An 18,174-nucleotide genomic window follows, 5' to 3' on the forward strand; every position below is an offset into this window, starting at 1 on the left:
AAGACTGAAGAACAAAGCTTTGGAAATGAACACTCTGAGCACTCTTAAAGGGCTGAGAGATGAAAAGTAACACAGCAGCCTTTGAAGCACCTATGGCTGTGGACTTCAAATACTCACTGGTGTGCACAGATATAACAAAAGTGGCTATTTGAGCTACGCTGAAACCCTGGCACTCACAATTCCACATGTAGGGGTGCAGTTATCTGCAGGGGGGCTAGAGAAGGGAGAAGAAATACTGGAGGGTTAGTTCGTAGGAAGGCAGAGATGTGTTTCATCCCACCCAAAACTTGGATTCAAGGTATCAATTTCAAATTAATGAGAAAAAATATCATTAAAACAGATTTATTTAACAATAAACTAATAGCACCTAAATATTTCACCTTATTTTTCAAAAAGCTAAGCTATGTTCAGTTATTCACAGGCTGCTGCTGCCCCTGCACCCATCACAAGCAATTAAAACATTTGTCTTCATTTCACACAGTCTTAAGATGTCACAGTAGGGAAACAAAGAAGAAATGGCTAAACCCTATTTTTGCATACTACTGCAAATAAACCCAGTTCTGTCTTGGGAAATCACTGTCAAGATCAAAAATCCGCTCCGTGCAGATATGTGCTAACACTTGAGCCTCCTCCTGCCCTTCCTGATGTCAAGCCAAAGTTAACTTACGTAAAATATCAGTATAAAGGACCTGTTCTAGGTCACCCAGCATTGTTATTATGACATCTTCATCCAGATGTGCAGTCCCTTCACGCAAGCACCCTTCCTCCTCCTCCTCTGCCCAGGTCCTGCTGGGGAAATGGGATGTGCAGGACACATTTTCATCATCGGATTTTTTGTTCTCCTCATTGTCAGTCTGAAAGCCTTCACCTGTACACTGGTCTCCTGACCTCCTGGATGTCCTGCTTCCTGGTATCCCCTGAAATGCCTGGGTTGTGGTGAAGCCAGAGTGGCAGAGAGAGTGCACTGACTGTGAGAATGCCTTGGACAAGGAGCCTCTGCACCCAGCTTCTGCATGCCGCTGTTGGTAACTCTGGCTGGACTTGGAGGCGTTTCCAAACCAGTTCTCCCTGTATGAGTGTCGCCTCTTCTCCCCTTCACTGATGAGCGTGAGATTGGTTAGAGACTTCTGCTTCTGAAGACGAGCACACCCTCTTCTAACCTCCGTGCCTTTAAACACTGACAGTTCAGCAGATTGCTGCATCTTTCTGGCTGGGCTGCACCTCAGTTAGATTTCATATTTCTGAGATGGACAGCAGCTCAATTCCCCTGGGAGCTGCGGGCGGTGCTCCCTGCATCGCCACACGCTGCACACCCCAGGTAGCACACACTTGCACTTGCAGTGAAAACACGGCTCCCACATGCACTCTGCACACTGCAAGGGACTAGACAGGCACAGTCATCTTCTTTAAAATTACACTGCTGTCTCTGCTCAGCCACTTCTCGTCCGTCACATTAATCTGCAGTACTTACAGTCATTTTCACTTCGATTTCTCTCAAGCATAAGAGAGTTGATCAAACACTCTGCTCCAGCACAGAAGTAATCCCAAAAGCCAACTGTGTTTTCCCCTCTCCATCCAATCACCAGTCTCATCGGAGCGGTGGGCCTGCATCTCTTTCTACGGCTGCTGCCTTCTGAAATCCAAAGTAGGCACAAGTACTGTCTCGGGCTTTTCCCTCCCTCTCACCAGCTCATGACTGATCCTAGTGCACAGCTCTTCACTTCAGATGGGCTGACACAGAGCTGCAAGTACAGCCTCCACGTCAGAGCTCAATAAAGAGCCAAAATTAACCACTGAAGCACAAGCCTCCTTACATTTTAGTATTCAACCTGCATTCCCAGATATATGACTCTTCTCTGCTACTGCAGTGAATGCTGCTGGCTGCCATGGCAGCAAACATCCTGGCGAATTAAACCGAAGACACAGAAGCCTCTGCCCAGTTTACAGTGCCACAGGTTTCAAGACACAGCTTCACCTGAATGGGATGCCACAGTAACAGATCTAGCTCATGGTCAAATCCTATTTTTCTCCCCGAAAGGTAAGGATGAAAAACTATTTCTTCCATATCACCGTTACTCCCTATGCAGGAAGCTAAAAGCAGACTTGCAAAAGGACCTTCAGTCTTGCAATTTATGCTCTAAATAAAAAAATATAATTTAATATTGTAAGATACAGAACACAACAGTATTTATCTGGTAAAATGGTTCATAAAAGGAAATATTTAATTTCTTTCTCCTTAGAAAGCAACCCTGTTTGCACCTCTCTGAGATTAGAGGCTAGTACAGAATTATAAAATCTGTAAAAAATCATTGTTTCACACTATTCTGAAGAAAACCTATTAATGGAGGAGTGATTTTTTTTAATAAAGCAAATTAGTATTGTGTCAGAACTAAGTTCAGCAATTTTGAATGCTATTTTTAAATTAATTGTCCAGAGAGAAAGATGACATGCTAAAATGTATGTCTTTTCTCACAAAGAAAAAGATATTAGTCCCAGAAATGGACAGATGAACAAAGAAATACCTGAATTTAATTATAATTTTTTTAGATAAAAACTTTTTTATCTAGGGGAAATTAATTTCACAAAACATTATATAGAAATCTACAAATAATAAAACTGCTGTATAAAAATAAACTGCTTTTGTCAGTGTGAAAATATGCTCATCCCAAGTCTCTACCTGAGAAACCTCGACAGAAAAATAACCTTTAAAAATGCCACTCTAAGAATTACAAGCTGTTCACAGATTTCCTGTATGAATAAACAGATGTTAGCAGAAGCCTCAGTGTGTATTTCTTGCCTTTCACTGGTTCAGTTTACAGTTTTTGAAGATACACAGGGGAAAATTCTCAGAAATTTCAAAGGAAGGGTACATTTATTCCCAGATAACTCTCAGAAACATGGAATAACTCTCAGAAACATGGAATAACTCAGAAAAAAAATCTGAAGTCTAAAGTAATGGTGGTTTTCCATATTAAAGCACTGGATTTCCAAGGAAGACATCAAGAGGTGCCACTCCCATCCCCACCTAGAACACACAGTCAAAGACCAGACAAGAGGAATGGTCTGTCTGCCTGAGTACAAAACTGCCCCAAATATTAAACACCTATCACTTTTTCAGCATGGAAATAAAAGATAAGACTGCTGTGTTTACTCCAGGGTCTGCCAGCTGCAGTGACATATGGGCTCTTGGAAGGGTTTTATGAACGTGCTGGTGCCTGCCTGCAGCAGAGCAGGTGTGGTGTGGATGCCAGTGGTGCCTCAGAGCTGCTGTGGTGTTGGTGCTGTCACAGAGTTCCAGCACTGCCTGCACACTCCTGTGTTGGTGTGCACTGACAGTGCCATGTGGCTGTCCCAGCCTGTTGAACATGCCTGATTAAGCTGTGGTTGCTAGAAAGTCCTCACAGGGAGGTATTGACAACAGAATATTTCAAAAAAAGAAGGACAGTCTCACTCTTTTTGCATTAATTGGTTTTGTATCCTGAATTTTTACTCAAATAGGTACAGTATTCTCCATTGCTATATTTTGAATTAACAGGAAGGATAATGACTTTTAGCTCAGTTGGTCAGAGCACAGTACTAATAATGGCAAGGTTGTGGATCCAATCCCTGTGTGAGCCATTCACTTAAGAGCTGGACTTGATGATCCTTCTGGATCCCTTCAAAACCAAATCAGACTGTGATTCTGTGATTTGGCTCTGTGATGCCAAATTTCTCTAGGTGACTGTCTTGGAATCAAGAGAACAGGCTCTTTTCCTACCACAAAGACCAAGTCTCAATCTCTCCCTGATATTTCAAATCCATTAATAACTTCCCCACCTGCCCTCTCATGCCCCACCACCTGCAGGCAGTGACTTGTCTCCATGGTAAGCTGTAGGCAGATGTGGACCTGCTCTGCCTCCATGCAGGCTCCCAGTGTGCATGGTCACATGCAGCAGTCTGCACTGCAGAGCTGCACTGGCCTCAGGAACCCTTGTGGGCAGCGCACAGCCCTCGTGCCGTGCACTGCTCTGCTAGGGAAGCAGTGCATGGCACGGCTGCTCAGCTCCAACATGAGACCAGATACAAGCCTGCCAGAATTGGACAGGTACAGTCAGTGCTCTTCCTAGCTGGGAGCAGAAAAAGTTATGGCAGGAGATGAAAAATGTTCACCCGATGAGCCACACCAAACCTCCCATACGGTGCTGTCAATAGGTGCCACACCCCTCCAGGCTGGACAGGTCTCTGGTAGTGGCACAGCTGTGTCCTGGGCCACCCAGTGAGCCTCAGGGTCTCTGCTGACCTGTTACTTCTCCCTGCTGAGCTGGTCATTGCAGCCCAGCCTCAGAGCACACAGGTCACAGACCATCATACTGAAAAGGGAATGACACCTGCACTGTGCGAGCCATGTGAGGGTAGCTGGCAGCATTCGTTTGCCTCACTATGAAATACACTGAAAACACAATGAGTCCAGTGCTTTTCTACAGAGGTACTGAGGCTAATCACACAACCTTCATTCAGCCTTTCTGTATACAGACATTTTACCACATCTCTTAAAGTCATATGAACTTTTCTCCCATTAAATCCCATTGCCTCACTTGGTTGACAGGCCATTGTGATCATCCCCAGGTAGAGTGAATACTTATTTATCTCAGACCAAGTACTCAGCAGAAACAACACTGAATTTATCCTTGTACTTTACCACATCTCTCTGCAGGGTGTCATTTGCCAAAATATAAAATTGCAACGTGGAAAATTCTTAGGTTTATTTCTTGAAAAAGAACTTTCTAAAGCTCAGCTTTCCATTTTAAAATGTTTAGATATAGCAACCAAAAAATACATCTTTTTATGGTAAGAAGAAAGTATAGAAGACTAGAGGAGAGCAAACGTCATGACAGCATTATTGCCCAACTACCTTGCAATTCAGTGTGTTCTCCACCCACCAAGCAGGAATATGTTTACTTCGAGAAGATCTTAGGGAACTCCCTCAATCCATCACAGTCAGTGTAACATACTAATTTATTTTTACAGTCTCTTTCATAAAAGGAATTATAAAAAATATTTTAAGAACTAATAATCTCTGGGCAAATTTTGCTGTCAGATAATTTTTTCTTTGAAGTCTCAGTGGATGGTTTAGAACCCTAATGAATGAATTATGTAATAGATCTGGAAATGCATAAGATTATGAATCTCTTCAGCTAAGCTTACTTGAAAAAAAAAGGTAAACTATTTCTGCATGTATTATTTCTTTCTGAGAACAAAAAAATTAAGCACAATAAACATAAAATATTTAAATTTGAATGTTTTTATGCTAATCCTGCCATTGAGATAGGCCTATAACTTTTAAAAGTACTGTTTCATTTCTCCTTTATCCCTCAGATTTTAAATAATTAGTCAATATTTATTCATGAATAATTACTTAATCAAACACTTTGCATTAAGTTCTTAGAACATGCCAGCACTTGTGAAAGCCAAATGTTATCACTGATTTCATAAAATAATACTTAGTTTACTGACATGTACAGTTTACAGTGGATTATTAACTAATTAACTTGCTGACATCCTTCTCCAATAAACCTGCTGCACAAGGTGATAAATGTCACAGCTACTTTAAGAAGAAACAGTTGGTAAGAAAGTCTGCACAACTTGTTCCCAGCCATACCATGAATAACAACAACCAACCTGAGTTACTTTATTAGCCTTTATTGCCATTATCATTTTATCATCCTGTTTATAAAGATATATTCCAGTTTTGTAGAAACTGAGTGGATAGATACTGAGTAGTCTTGTTGAGGCAAATGGTACATAAAGTACATGCAAGAAACTGTGTTCACACTTGAATGCAGAATTGTTCCTTATTTTATTGTTCCCAGACTTAGATCCTGTCTGGGATTTCCTGGACAGAGGTCTGCACACCTGTGTGCCACATGAGCAACAAGCCTACCACACACAGAACACACCAGAACTACTCCTCAGGTGTCTCATGCCTACAAACAGGGCTCATTCAGTGGGAGTACATGTATCACTGGAGCTGTGCACATAGAGGGGATTCAAGGTGTGCAGGAAGACTAAAAACTGCACTAGGTGTACTCTAGTGCTGATCACCATGTGCACTGTGGAAACACTTGGGGCTGCTCTGGCTGAGCTGTGGAATATTCAAAGGGAGAAAAAAAAGTAGGCAAAAGTCTGAAGCACTTCAGATCACATCTAGAACAAATTCCCACCAGAGCCATGGGAACAGATTTACATTAACTCTACCAAGATGCAGAACTGGCTTTAGGCATAAGCCATGTATATCTTCACCAAGAGCAGCAGATTATTGGTGGTAATATAAAAATAAAGAGGGTATCCAGTTTATCAGGACAACCACAAGCCACACTTCTGAGTCTATGCCTACACCAGCCTCCTCACCTCCCTTGCCTTCCAGCACTATTCTCTTCTCTTGGGTGTGCAGGTAAAACCAAGAAATCACTTGCAAAGCAGTGGGCAGGAAACACGTGGCTTGAGCTCTGACTTTACTTTCCACCAGATCTGAGTTGGAAGACAGGAGAGGCTATAAAGGTAACCAGCTCCCTTGGAGGAGGAAGACAGAGCAGAAGAGAGCTGAAAAATCCCTCTACAGATTCTTGCTTTACTTTCTACTTTCCCATCACCACTCTTTAGACAGTAGCAAAGGGATGTGAACTGCCTTGCTGGACACATAAAGCAGAGCCATGACTTTTCACCACTACAGCAAGGAAATTGGGCTTGATTCCTGAATTACACCAGGAGAATGGTGCCTGGCCAGCCACTCTTAAATAATTTTATTTTTTCTGCATTCAACTTTTGTCTTTATTGTGAAGAAGTCTTGAACTAGACAAGCTTAGAGCATCAGTTTAGGTTCAGTTGGCTGATATTGCTCCAAAGTGAGTTAGGAACTCTGATATGAACAACTTGGCTGGTTACGGGAGCAGTAATCTTCAGCCAAGAAGTAATAACAAACAGGAATGTGTAAATATTCAGAAAATAGAGAAACAGTTTATACAACAATATTGGCTAAAATATTCTAGTCCTGAGGATGTCAGCCTTAGTTCTAAATATTTGGCACTTTAAAAAGAATAATGATCAATGAAGCAGAAACACAATACAGGTGGGACAACACTTTATGAACACACTCCTCCAAGCTGTTTAGTGATTTCCACAGATGTTCACTCTTCTGCATTATCCTTACTGATCCTTACTATTTACAAACACATTGTGTTAGGATGGTGGCTACTGAGTTTCAAAAGAAGATCAAGTTAATATAAAGATGATGCCCACCTACAGCAACAGTTGAAACTTTCAGGAAAAAGGTAATATCAAAATGAAAGAATGTGGATTCATTGCTTAATACTCTAAAAATAAGTGAACAGACCACGGAAATTAACCTTGCTATCTCTTTGCTACTACTAGTGTAATCCCTTGATCACATCAGAATAAAGATGCTCTTAAGTAAAAGAATTGAACTGTTCTTTCTCATAGGTAATCCATCATGGAATACTTGTCTGAGCAACCACCACAGGAGCTTTTATCCATGCAGATCTAACAACAGAACCACCAATGACATGGTGATAGTTCATCCACACAGGAAATTAATTATTCAGCAAATAGAGTACTTGATCCATTTATTCCTTTTGCTGCTAACAGTTAAATACAGGCGACCCACCTCTGCTTCCCTTTGCACAAAGCAAATAACTGACCACATTTTCCCAGTGGTTCTGCTTTACAGCCTGTTATGCCAATCAATGGCTAATGCCAGAGTCTAAATAATCAGACTAGGAACATCTCTGGCCTCTAGTTTTCTTTATGTCATATTCTTCTTTTTGATGCTGTTTAGTTTTTGTTCACAACAGTAAAAAGGTCATCAGACATTATATTCTGTTTGATCATTTCAGCAGGTACTGAATTGTTTGGGGTTTTTCTAGCTTCTCTCTGGATGATTCCTTGATGCATCTCTTGATTTGTGGTAAGTGTTTCAATTAAACTCTTTATATATATTAGACCAAGGAGTCCAATTTCTGAAGTAATTAAAAACAATTTTATATTTTAGCAGGTATGCATTACCTCCAAAGAGATGATATATTTATCACAGAACCTGACTGTGCAAATAAAGGATGTCAGAAGACTTCCAAAGGGACTGAGACAAACCAGGACAAAACCTATTTCAGTAGGAGTCAGATAAATGTCAAGACAGTCCCCATAAATCTTGGGCATCTTATTTCCCTTCTGGTGGAGAGACAATTTTAGAATGATGTATCAAATTAGAGCTTTAAGTGAATTACATCCTGTGTGAGAAGAACCAAGACTCATGACAAATCCATTTAAATGTTGACAATTTGTGGTAAAAGGGCAAAACTGTAGGTAAAACTAGTGAAATAGGATATCATCTTTAATTTTTGTAAAATTATAAGATTAAGGATGCTAATGAAAAGCAAAACAAAGCAACAGCAAAAATAAACCCTTAAACCCCCAAGTAACAGCTCTTGCAAAGAATGCCTTTGGATCAACTTGTACACAGCCCTGCAGCACAGTTCAGTCCTGATGAGAAGTGAGGTGTGGCACACTTTGCTTTTTGCATGGATAGGCAGAGTCATGGCCAGATCCAATGCTGATGTAACTCAGCATGGTTCTGTTGACTTCAAAGGAATTATTCCAATATGACTAAAATACCATGTCCCTTCAGCTTTGTAACCTAGTAAGGACTTTAATCCGTGTTTACAAGGAATTCCTTGTAACCCAACCTTTAGCAGCTTAGCTCCAGCAGCAGCTTACAGGTCAGGTACAATAGTAAGGACTTGCTTGTTTTCTGAATACAGATTCATTAATAAAAGGAACATGTATATTATGTAATTTATGTCTCAGTTCTGATGTTATGATTTAATTTGATGTTATTAAATGAGAGTGTTAAACTTTCTGAAGTCAACTTTCCACTGCTCCTCTTGGAACATTCAGTATGATTAAATGAAATAACAATTACTTGAAACCCTAGATTGTCAAAGTGCAGTTTTTGCAAAATGATAAAGAGGGTATTTGAACAGAAGGAACAAGTTTAAATAGATAACAGTGGATTTGAAGCACTAAATATGCATGACCTAAATTTTCTGTGTATTTAATACCCCTCATGATTGGAGGTCAGAAGTATTATTTCAACTCATCACAAAGCTCCCAGTAAGAAACAGATGTAAATAAAGAAATTCACAGTCTTCTCCTGACTCATTGTTACTCACCAGATATCTCCTCTAGGCACTGTTTGGCAGTCTTACTAAATGACAAATCCATTTTAGTAGGACTGGTACAGGAGTCAGCAGGTGGTAAAGAGGTACTGTCATTTTCTGAGAGAGTTCTGAAATGAAGCAAGAAGATTGATTATTATTATCTGTCATTCATGTGTTCATGGAAGAAAGTGCTACTTACAGCTCCATCTACAATCATATCACTATAGGGTGAAAATATAATTTTTGTCACATTCTTATGCTAGTTTAAAGTCCAGATACACAAATATACAAGCAACTAGGCTCTCTCTCTCTCTCTCTCCCTGCAGAAACAAGTTGTAGTTAATTCTGTGAGATTTGATGCCTTTCTTTTTCCTCACTTTTTTTCTGAAGGATTTGTCAACCAGATCTAATCAGAATTCATTTACATTGGTTAAGTCACATCCCTGCACATACATAAAGGAAATAAAAACTTGTAATTGATGAAATATTAAATGAGAAAGGCCATGTGGGAAAAACCTTATGCAAGGCTGGATGGAAATTTAGCCCAGATATTTAAATCTATGTGCAGTTTCTTTTGATAATGCCCCGTATAAGACCCTGGGGAAAGGGATAATACAAGTTTTTCAATTAACTTTCTACTAAATAGCTCATATTTGCTTTGAGGGTATATTTCTGTGAATATCAATGATAAATTATAATGGAAACCCCTCACTGAATACAGTTACTTTCTGTTATATGAAAATAAATAGCAAGAAATACATGAGCATACTGATTATAATAAAAAATATCTCACACACTTATTGCCTCTTCTTACAGAACAGCTGTAGAATCTACTCTACCCTGGAACTGCTGATCTATGATGTCATCAAACAGCAACATTTACCACCATGTGTATACAGCAAAAGAACACATCTAAAAATATAATAGCCACTTTTTGAAATAAAATTTTAAACGATCTTCACTTAGAGCTTGAGCTCTTCCAGCTTTTCTGACATGAATAGCAGTCACTCTTCTGATTTATTAAAAGACTAATGAAATATTTATATCTTAATTTCAAAGTGTGACATTTATAGTTCAATTTTCAAAATTCAGCATAAAGTGTTTCCAATGACCAACTAAACTTAAAAGATAAACATTTAACTGTGTGATGTATCTGTATTTTATAAATAAAACTCATAAAAAGTGACTTATCTCTCAAAATAATTTCATAACAACTTATTTTATAAAATAAATTTCCAGTTAATATTTTCTTTACATTTACTGAATGAATTTTTTCAGTAATTCATAACAATAGATGAGGAAACAGATATCTGCACAAAGAGCAGCACAAGTACTGACATGGTGGAATCTACTGATTAAAATCATCCAGCTCAGAAACAGAAATATAAATTATGCCTGATCAGATGCAATGTTTTCTTACCAATTTCTGTACTTTAGAGATGCTGGAAACAGAGAACTGCTCTATAAAAAACTATTTGGCTCTTGTCTGTCACACACTACTGGAAATACAAGCTCAGCACATGTTGCAAGGTTAGCTATGCCCTGACAACCTTGAATGTAGTTTTACATTTGATGCTTGAGAGGAGAGTCTCTTAAGTAAAAAAAGAGCTCACTCTATCCTTCTGCAGGGAACACACTCTCAAACTCCACAGTCCTGCTTGCTTTCCCAAAGGGCTTTGAATCATTAAAATTTTAATTGTCTGAGGAAACAACAGAAATCTCATGGAGGACTATGGATTTCGCAGCAGCCTAGGTTCTGCTTGCTTGAGACAACGGGTTATTTGTTGATGTAGGATTTTGGGGCTCTTGGGGAACAAGAAGTACCCAGGTACACACAAGGTACCTAAAACTTCAAGATGCATTGCTGTGGGTCCATTGTGGGTTGTGATACATTGGACCAAAAATATAAATGCCTCTTCTAATTTTTATCAAAAATGGGAAATTAAATTGTGAGGTTTGTCTTCTATACTTCTGGCTTTAATGTCTTTCAGTGGGATGTATTAATCCTATGAACAACTCAAGTGATTGCTGCAGGACTGCAGATTAAGCTTAAAGCAAGTAAACAGCAAATTAAGTGATCTTCTCATTAGCCTTGCACATTGCTTAAATGAATGATCTATCCTCTACCTACTCACAGCCCACTGCCTTAAAAAGAATTAAATTCTTACATCTCTCTTGATATCAAAAAAAGGGAAAAGAATTTCAGCTCGGTAAAAGCCAGCCCAGTGATATTTCTTCCAGTGCTGTGCATCTACAGTGGAGGTTAATTTAGGCAACCTTCATGAAAACAGGACAATCTGTTTCTATTTCAATCATGGCAATCAAAGAATATATTTATCTCCAACCTACTGAGTTACATGCTACCTATTTGTAAGAGTATCACACTCATTTAATGAGACAAATCCTTCTTTCAGTCAGACCTGTACAAGCTTATTCATTCTGATTAAAATGAGCCTGTACAGGGTAATTAAGAACAGAATTTGAAACACTACTTTAAAAATGGTCTCTAACACAGTCAGTCATTTCCTATCTCCAAAAAAATAGCCAACCTTAGATAAACACAGATAACATCAAAGATTTGTTTGCTTTTTAGCTGACATTCCAAAAGATATCAGATAAAAATGATGGCATTTTTCCAACAGCTCTCTGAGATGCAGCTGTCTTGAATGTGTATCACTGTCAGTGTAACAGACTGGCAGGACCACATCTGCAATATGAGCAGCTCAATCACCCATGTTCAAGAACTGTGAGTTAAATTGGGAACAGATGCAAGGAAGGGCTACTAGGATGCTCATGGGGAAGAATAAACCCTTCTGGAAAAAAAAAACAAACCAAAACCAACAAACACAAATCCAGGAAGAGTTGATTTGGTTTAGCCTCACAAAAGAGAAGGAGGGGAATGGGATTATTCTCTCACATATTTAAAAAGAGCAATCAAAGAGAAAGAAAACATCCTTTTTAGTTAAAGGACTGAATTAATCAAATAAGTGTTTATAATGATTTCTTCACTTACTATGCTTCTTCCCATTTCCTAAACTAACACCTCTACAATGGAAACTTTTCTTGCACAATTACTTGAAAATCTATAATGGAAAAATGGGAGGATGTGTCTAAAGATCATGTACTTGTTACAACTAAAACTGGCAAGTGGCAATCTTTAGCACTACCTATGACTGCAAAACTTTGGGAGTGACTGTTGCTTTATTTTCACAGCAGCAATGCAAATAACAGGAATCAATAAAGCACTGCAGTATGCCTTCGAGTCCTCACTTTAATGAAGAAATTATGTTTAGCAGTATAATCTGTTATTAACAAACACAATTAACTGACAGAATGTTTTTTTCTTTAAACTTTCAAGTCCACAGTCAGTGACACAGAAGTAGCTTCTGGTCATTAAAACAGGATATCAATACGGCCTCAAGAAACCCTGCACATGTTATAGTTGCAGGATCCTTGAAGAGTAGTATAATATTTCCACTAAGCCTGTACAAAAACATCCTGAATAGGCATCTGGAATTGAATGTCACTGTACTTCCAGAGATACAACCAGATAGATCCTCCTTTCCATCTGTCACTGCTCTGAACTCCTGCTCACCTTTGAGACTATGGCCTAGTAAAACTGCATTGATCACCATGTAGTAAAGGAGTTGGGAAGAAAGTTTTAGTAACCAGTAACATGTTTATTTATTACACTGATAAGTCCTTTCTCTGCCCTATCTGTTGAATACTTTAGTCCTTACAGTATCATAAAGCAATTGAGATCAGAAAGATGTTCTAGGTGCCATCAGGTCCAACAACTTTCTTAAAGAGAGTCTGGTCACATTAAGTTGCTCAGAGACTTGATTTTTTAGATCCTGGACATGCCCAAGGACAGAGATTCCATAACTTTGCTCCACAGCCTGCAGCATTTCACTGACTCAAACTAAACCCATATTTTTTTAACTTTCAGTCAGCACCTCCCCTGTTGTAACTTGCATCTTTTACCTCTTATCCTTTCACCCTGCATTTCAGAGAAGAGTCTGGCAATATCTTCTCTACACCAACATATTAGATAGCTGAAGTTGCCAGTTTGTTACTCTGCAGGGACAAAAGAAGTGCCAAACTGGTATTTGTAGTCCAGCACTACCACTGAAAGAATATCTCTGCAAGACTGCAATTCAGACATTGCAACATCTTCCAGATGTTACTATCATCAAACTAAAGCTTAGCTGAAAAATGGAAATTTAAGCAATACACAGCATAGAACTGCAGTTCAGGATGATGAGTGGTCAGCTAATTCTCTGCAGCAATTTCTATACTTTCAGCATTTTGGGCAGTTAGCAATTCCTGAGCAACACAGGCCCTGGGATTTGAGAGCTTTAGATTCTGTATCTTGGCCATGGGAAAGAGACTTACTAATTCCCTACAGTGGTTACTGGAGGAGTTAATAAAATAAAGCTGAAGCGCAGTACCTGCATCCAGTTGCAACCCAATGTTCCCCTACTGAAATTCAGCAGGATTTTTTTTTTGTCATTAATGTACCTTCTTCCTCCCATTTGCACTGTAGCCTAGTAAGTACTAAACTTCTGTGTTACTCTTCTCTGTTTTAAATTTAAGCACTACTTGGAAGACAGCTAAATTCTAAGGCCAATTTTATTACAAGCTTAAGGGACTTGGGAAAATGATACAACTTCCAGCCATCTACAATTCTGTCTAAGTAGAAGGATGTGTAATTTTAACTAGCAGCTGGTATACTTTAAACAATTATACAGTCTCTTCAACCTTCCTACTGTATCTGTCTTCTCAAGCTTTCTGGCAAATAAATTACATCTTTTTCAGTCTTACATCAGTGGACACTGCAGTCAACTTCAGAGGGGACAGATAGGAGACTGTAAAAAATATATTCACAGCCACATTTGAAAATAAAGCATCACTTTCTGGCAGAATGAAAGAATTTAAGTGATACCTGTTTAGATAATCTCAAATGCAACTCTGACTGTTGCTGCTAATCTTTGAAGAGAAGTCTTAATCCCATATGAATTTCGATGTCAGGTGTTTAAGAGGAATAAAAATACCATGTGATATCAGATAGGGCAAAGCACCAAGACTGCAAAGCTGAACAGTGCAATATCCCACTTGAGAACCTCCCACTAAAACCGTCCATTAATAAAAATATAGACTTCTTGAAAACATGACTATTAATAACTATTATAGGTTTGCATTACTCACTTAAGGAAAATACATGGCAGTGTTAAAAAACCTCCTTGGAATACCTAATTTTCCTCAGAGTAATCTACAGTAATATCCTCTCGGTTAACAAAAAAATATTTCAACATACATGGTATCTGCAGGTATCAGCAACAAATCATGAAAGCACTAGCTTACTTCTGCTATGCTAATGGTCTAAATAGATGACACAATTATATTACAAGATTCTGCAGAACTCTGGATAACTCTGTATTTTTACTAAATTTTATTGAATTTTTTTACAAGGAATTAAGTGCTAAGTCACAGATCCTAGATATTCCTTGTAGCTGGGAAAAAAAACCCCTGCTAGTCTAAATGGTAATCATTGTTTACTAACTTATATAAAGCTGTTAGAAAGCACACCTGAAAATTCTGTGTATTGATGGTGGTGGCTGGTGACTGCTTTGAAAACAATTATGTTGAAGAACAAAGAATGTAAGTATAGTGCCCCAGGTCTTGCTCATTTCCACTTACCATATATCCACAGAAATAAATATGTTAACTTTGAAAATTTGGGTATTTTATCCTTGGTTATATTTATATTTTTCTATTAAATCATTGCGCAGTGTCACAAACCCCTCTAGATTTTAAAGAAATTTAGTTACTGTGTATTTCTTAGTCAGATTCTGCACTCAGTTTGAGAGACACATATTGAAGCAACCTCATCAAAGTCAGTATTTTACTCTGAGTTTATGGCATTTTGAGATCAGATGCTGGCTCTGAGAATTTTATTTTCATGTGAGATTCAATTTCAAATATTCCTTTGCTGTTTGTTTGAAGCAAAGAGACAATTATTAATAAGAAATATTACTGGAAGATGCATGCTTCTATCACCCTTTAATATTCAAAATACGTCCTGCTTCAAGGCAAAGCTTAAAACAAAACTAAGACATCTCCATCATGCAATGAAATGGTATCAATATGTAGCAAAATAGCCACTGAGCAGCACACACATCTGAAGGCAAAGCATAGCTCCTTTTTCTCTCTCCTTGTACATGCACCCTAACACCTATGTAGGCTGTCCCATGAACCACACTAGAAATCCTCTGTATCACTGAGGTTATTCCAGATTGTCACATGCGTATTAAGTGTATCCAATGATACATAAAATTGAAACTCCAGAGGCTCCACTGCATATTAGAATAAATATAACCCATACTGAGCCTTTTCTTCCTCCCATATGATTTTCTGAATTTATCAGTCATCCAGATTAGTTTTGAAGCTATGTTTAGTTGTGCAATGATATATATACTTCCTCAGAGACTACTTCATCACCTCTTTAATCTTTAGCCAAGATTATCCAGAATACTAGTCACTAACAAAAACTGGCAGTATATTTTGCTTAATAATGTATTTGTCGTTTTATCAGATGTTAAATTTACCCACAACTGTAACTAAAACCCTCCAACAGCTCACAACTGAAAACATTCAAATCAGCCTGTCAATCTTTCCACACTTTTTCTGTCTTCTGAGTTGTACAACAATGAGTCTCCCAGTTTCTCTTCCACTGCTCTATCATACAGCAAAATAAATTCAGAGAAATGTTGATACATTCAACTGTTCGGTCTTCTTTTTCAGAGCCTTGGCCCTCTGAAGAGTTACTATTGCCTGTAAAAATTAACTGTCTGCAGGGAGTTCATCTACACCTATTTAATGTAGAAAATTAAACAGGAAAAGAACTGCAAACAGCAACCTTTTCTGTCTACACAAACTGTTGAAATATTTTTGAATACTGGTAGAGGTTTGTATATGTTTTTTCTTCAAATATCCACCAGTACTGTTACACATTCTGAAAACATCAGGAATTTATTTTATGATCTTTTAAAAGAATGGTGAGTTCTAAGCAAATATTATCGAATATCAGCAAATAGATGATGAGGTTCTTAGAATGCAAACAAGAATATTCACAGTAGAAACCTGACTCAGCCGTGACCTTTCAAAAGCAGCACAGAGAATGTACCACATGATCTGTATTACTAATCAAAACATTGCAAATATTTGCAGTGGATTGCTTTCATACAAGGTAAAGACTCAGAGTTCTTGTAAGAAATTGTTCATAGAGTAACATTAATTAAAAAATAGTATTAGAAAAACATTGGCATGATGCTGTGACAGAAACTGGGGGATAAGAGCATGATCCACCATTACTTTATCCATTTTAGCTGTCTTGCCCAATCGGAAGCACAAACCCCAATTTTCTCCATGATCTTACCTATAAATGAAAGGAGCTACTGTGGCAGTGTTGGGGTGGCTGTATTGCTGTTGCTGAGGAAGCTGGACTACACCATTTCCTGTGCCTTGGCCACTGCCTGCAGCCATCGAGGTGCCGACGGAGGATCCTGGAGTGAGAGTAGCACTTGGTTCTTTCCCTTCAGAAGAAGCAAGACCAGAGGAAGGAGAAGCCTTCTCACTAAGTTGAGATTTTGGTGCTGACTGGGACTGGTTTCCTTTTGTAGTCCTCAGTTTTTCAACCTCCTTACTCCCTGCGCATGAGGAGGAAGTGCTCTGCTTTGCTGTTGGCACCTTTGATCCAGGTTTTGGGATCCCACTAGAAGATGATATTAAACTTTCTTTCTTGGCTGCTGTTGTCTTGCTTCCCTTTGGGATTAAGCTTGCAATTTTTGAGCTCTTCTTTGTAGATGATTCAATGACCTGATCCTTCTCTTCCTTGACTGCTTTCTCAGTGCAAACTTTGTTTTTGTCCCTGTTCTTTTCCTCTTTGTCCTTTGGCTGTAGCAAAGACTTTTTATTGCTGAGATTTTTGCTGCCAGCTTTTGGAGGGGTTAACTTGGGTGATACTTTGGGACTGCTACTTGTGGAGCCGCTGCTGTTCACCCCACCACTTAAGACATCCATTTCACCACACTCTGAAAAGTTGTCATCCTCTCTCCCACTGTCACCGGGTCCTGAGCTCAGTGACAAAGGAGGTCTCAGAGCAGTCCTAGCATTAACCAGCTTGAATTTTTCCAGCATAGATTTTTGTCCAGATGAAGGGGGCTTCACACCTTCAGAAGGGGGTGGCTTGAGCCTGTCTGAAGTAGGAGTAGGGGAGGTTGCGGGACTGGGCTGCTTCACAGACAGCATGGTAGAGGTCGCACTGTGTTTGACATTCATGGATTTGCTGCGCCAAGGCTTGCTGGCACTTGGAGAGGGTATGGCAGAGACCTGCTGCTGCCCGGTGCTGGTGGGATGCTGCACATTTCCATTCATGCCTGAAGAGGGGTGAGGGCCTTTTGGTGAATCTGCTTAAAAAACAGAAAAAAGCCATAGTGGTATAGTTACTCTCTCATCTCATGCTTGAGGGTGATGTTCCCTGGCATTTAAAACACATTTACGTGTGATCTACAACAATCATAATTTATATGTGCATGGAACATGAAGGATGCTAACAGAATATGCCTTTCCTTCCTCCATTATCGCGGTGTTTGATACCTCCACAAGTCCAAGAAAGCCTCAGAAACACCTTCGTTACAACAGTTTCATTACGCCTTCCAAGTTAAGATTTTATCTTTTAATATTTTAATCTTTTATTTTTCCAATCACTTGTTCATAACAAAACACTGAAGAAGAAAAGAAAGAATGCTACAATTATGGTAGAAAACCAAAACTGGACAAAGAGGGGTCTGATGTTTAGTGAAAGGAAAATACGTGCTAGAAAGCCAAGGTTTTGGGCAAGAGGAGAAGGACTTAGTAATACTGAAATTAAATGCATAAAATCAATAGTCATAAAAGCGAAAAG

The 18,174-nt window shown here is 38.9% G+C and overlaps 1 protein-coding gene across 10 annotated transcripts in view; it reads right to left on the minus strand.

The window, feature by feature from the left end:
- Window positions 1-18,174, minus strand: part of NAV3 (neuron navigator 3) — a 507,938-nt gene that overhangs the window by 111,640 nt on the left and 378,124 nt on the right. For 8 of the 10 annotated variants that reach the window (XM_030959546.1, XM_030959547.1, XM_030959548.1 and 5 more), the window contains 2 exons: window positions 16,648-17,680; window positions 9,222-9,337 (listed from right to left, as the gene is read on the minus strand). In XM_030959546.1, coding sequence (XP_030815406.1) covers window positions 9,222-9,337; window positions 16,648-17,680 — 1,149 coding nt within the window. The remainder of the gene's footprint in view (window positions 1-9,221; window positions 9,338-16,647; window positions 17,681-18,174) is intronic. The other 2 variants (XM_030959543.1, XM_030959552.1) reach the window with 1 other exon arrangement.

Source organism: Camarhynchus parvulus, chromosome 1A (genome assembly GCF_901933205.1).
Source record: "Camarhynchus parvulus chromosome 1A, STF_HiC, whole genome shotgun sequence".
Lineage (NCBI taxonomy): Eukaryota > Metazoa > Chordata > Aves > Passeriformes > Thraupidae > Camarhynchus > Camarhynchus parvulus.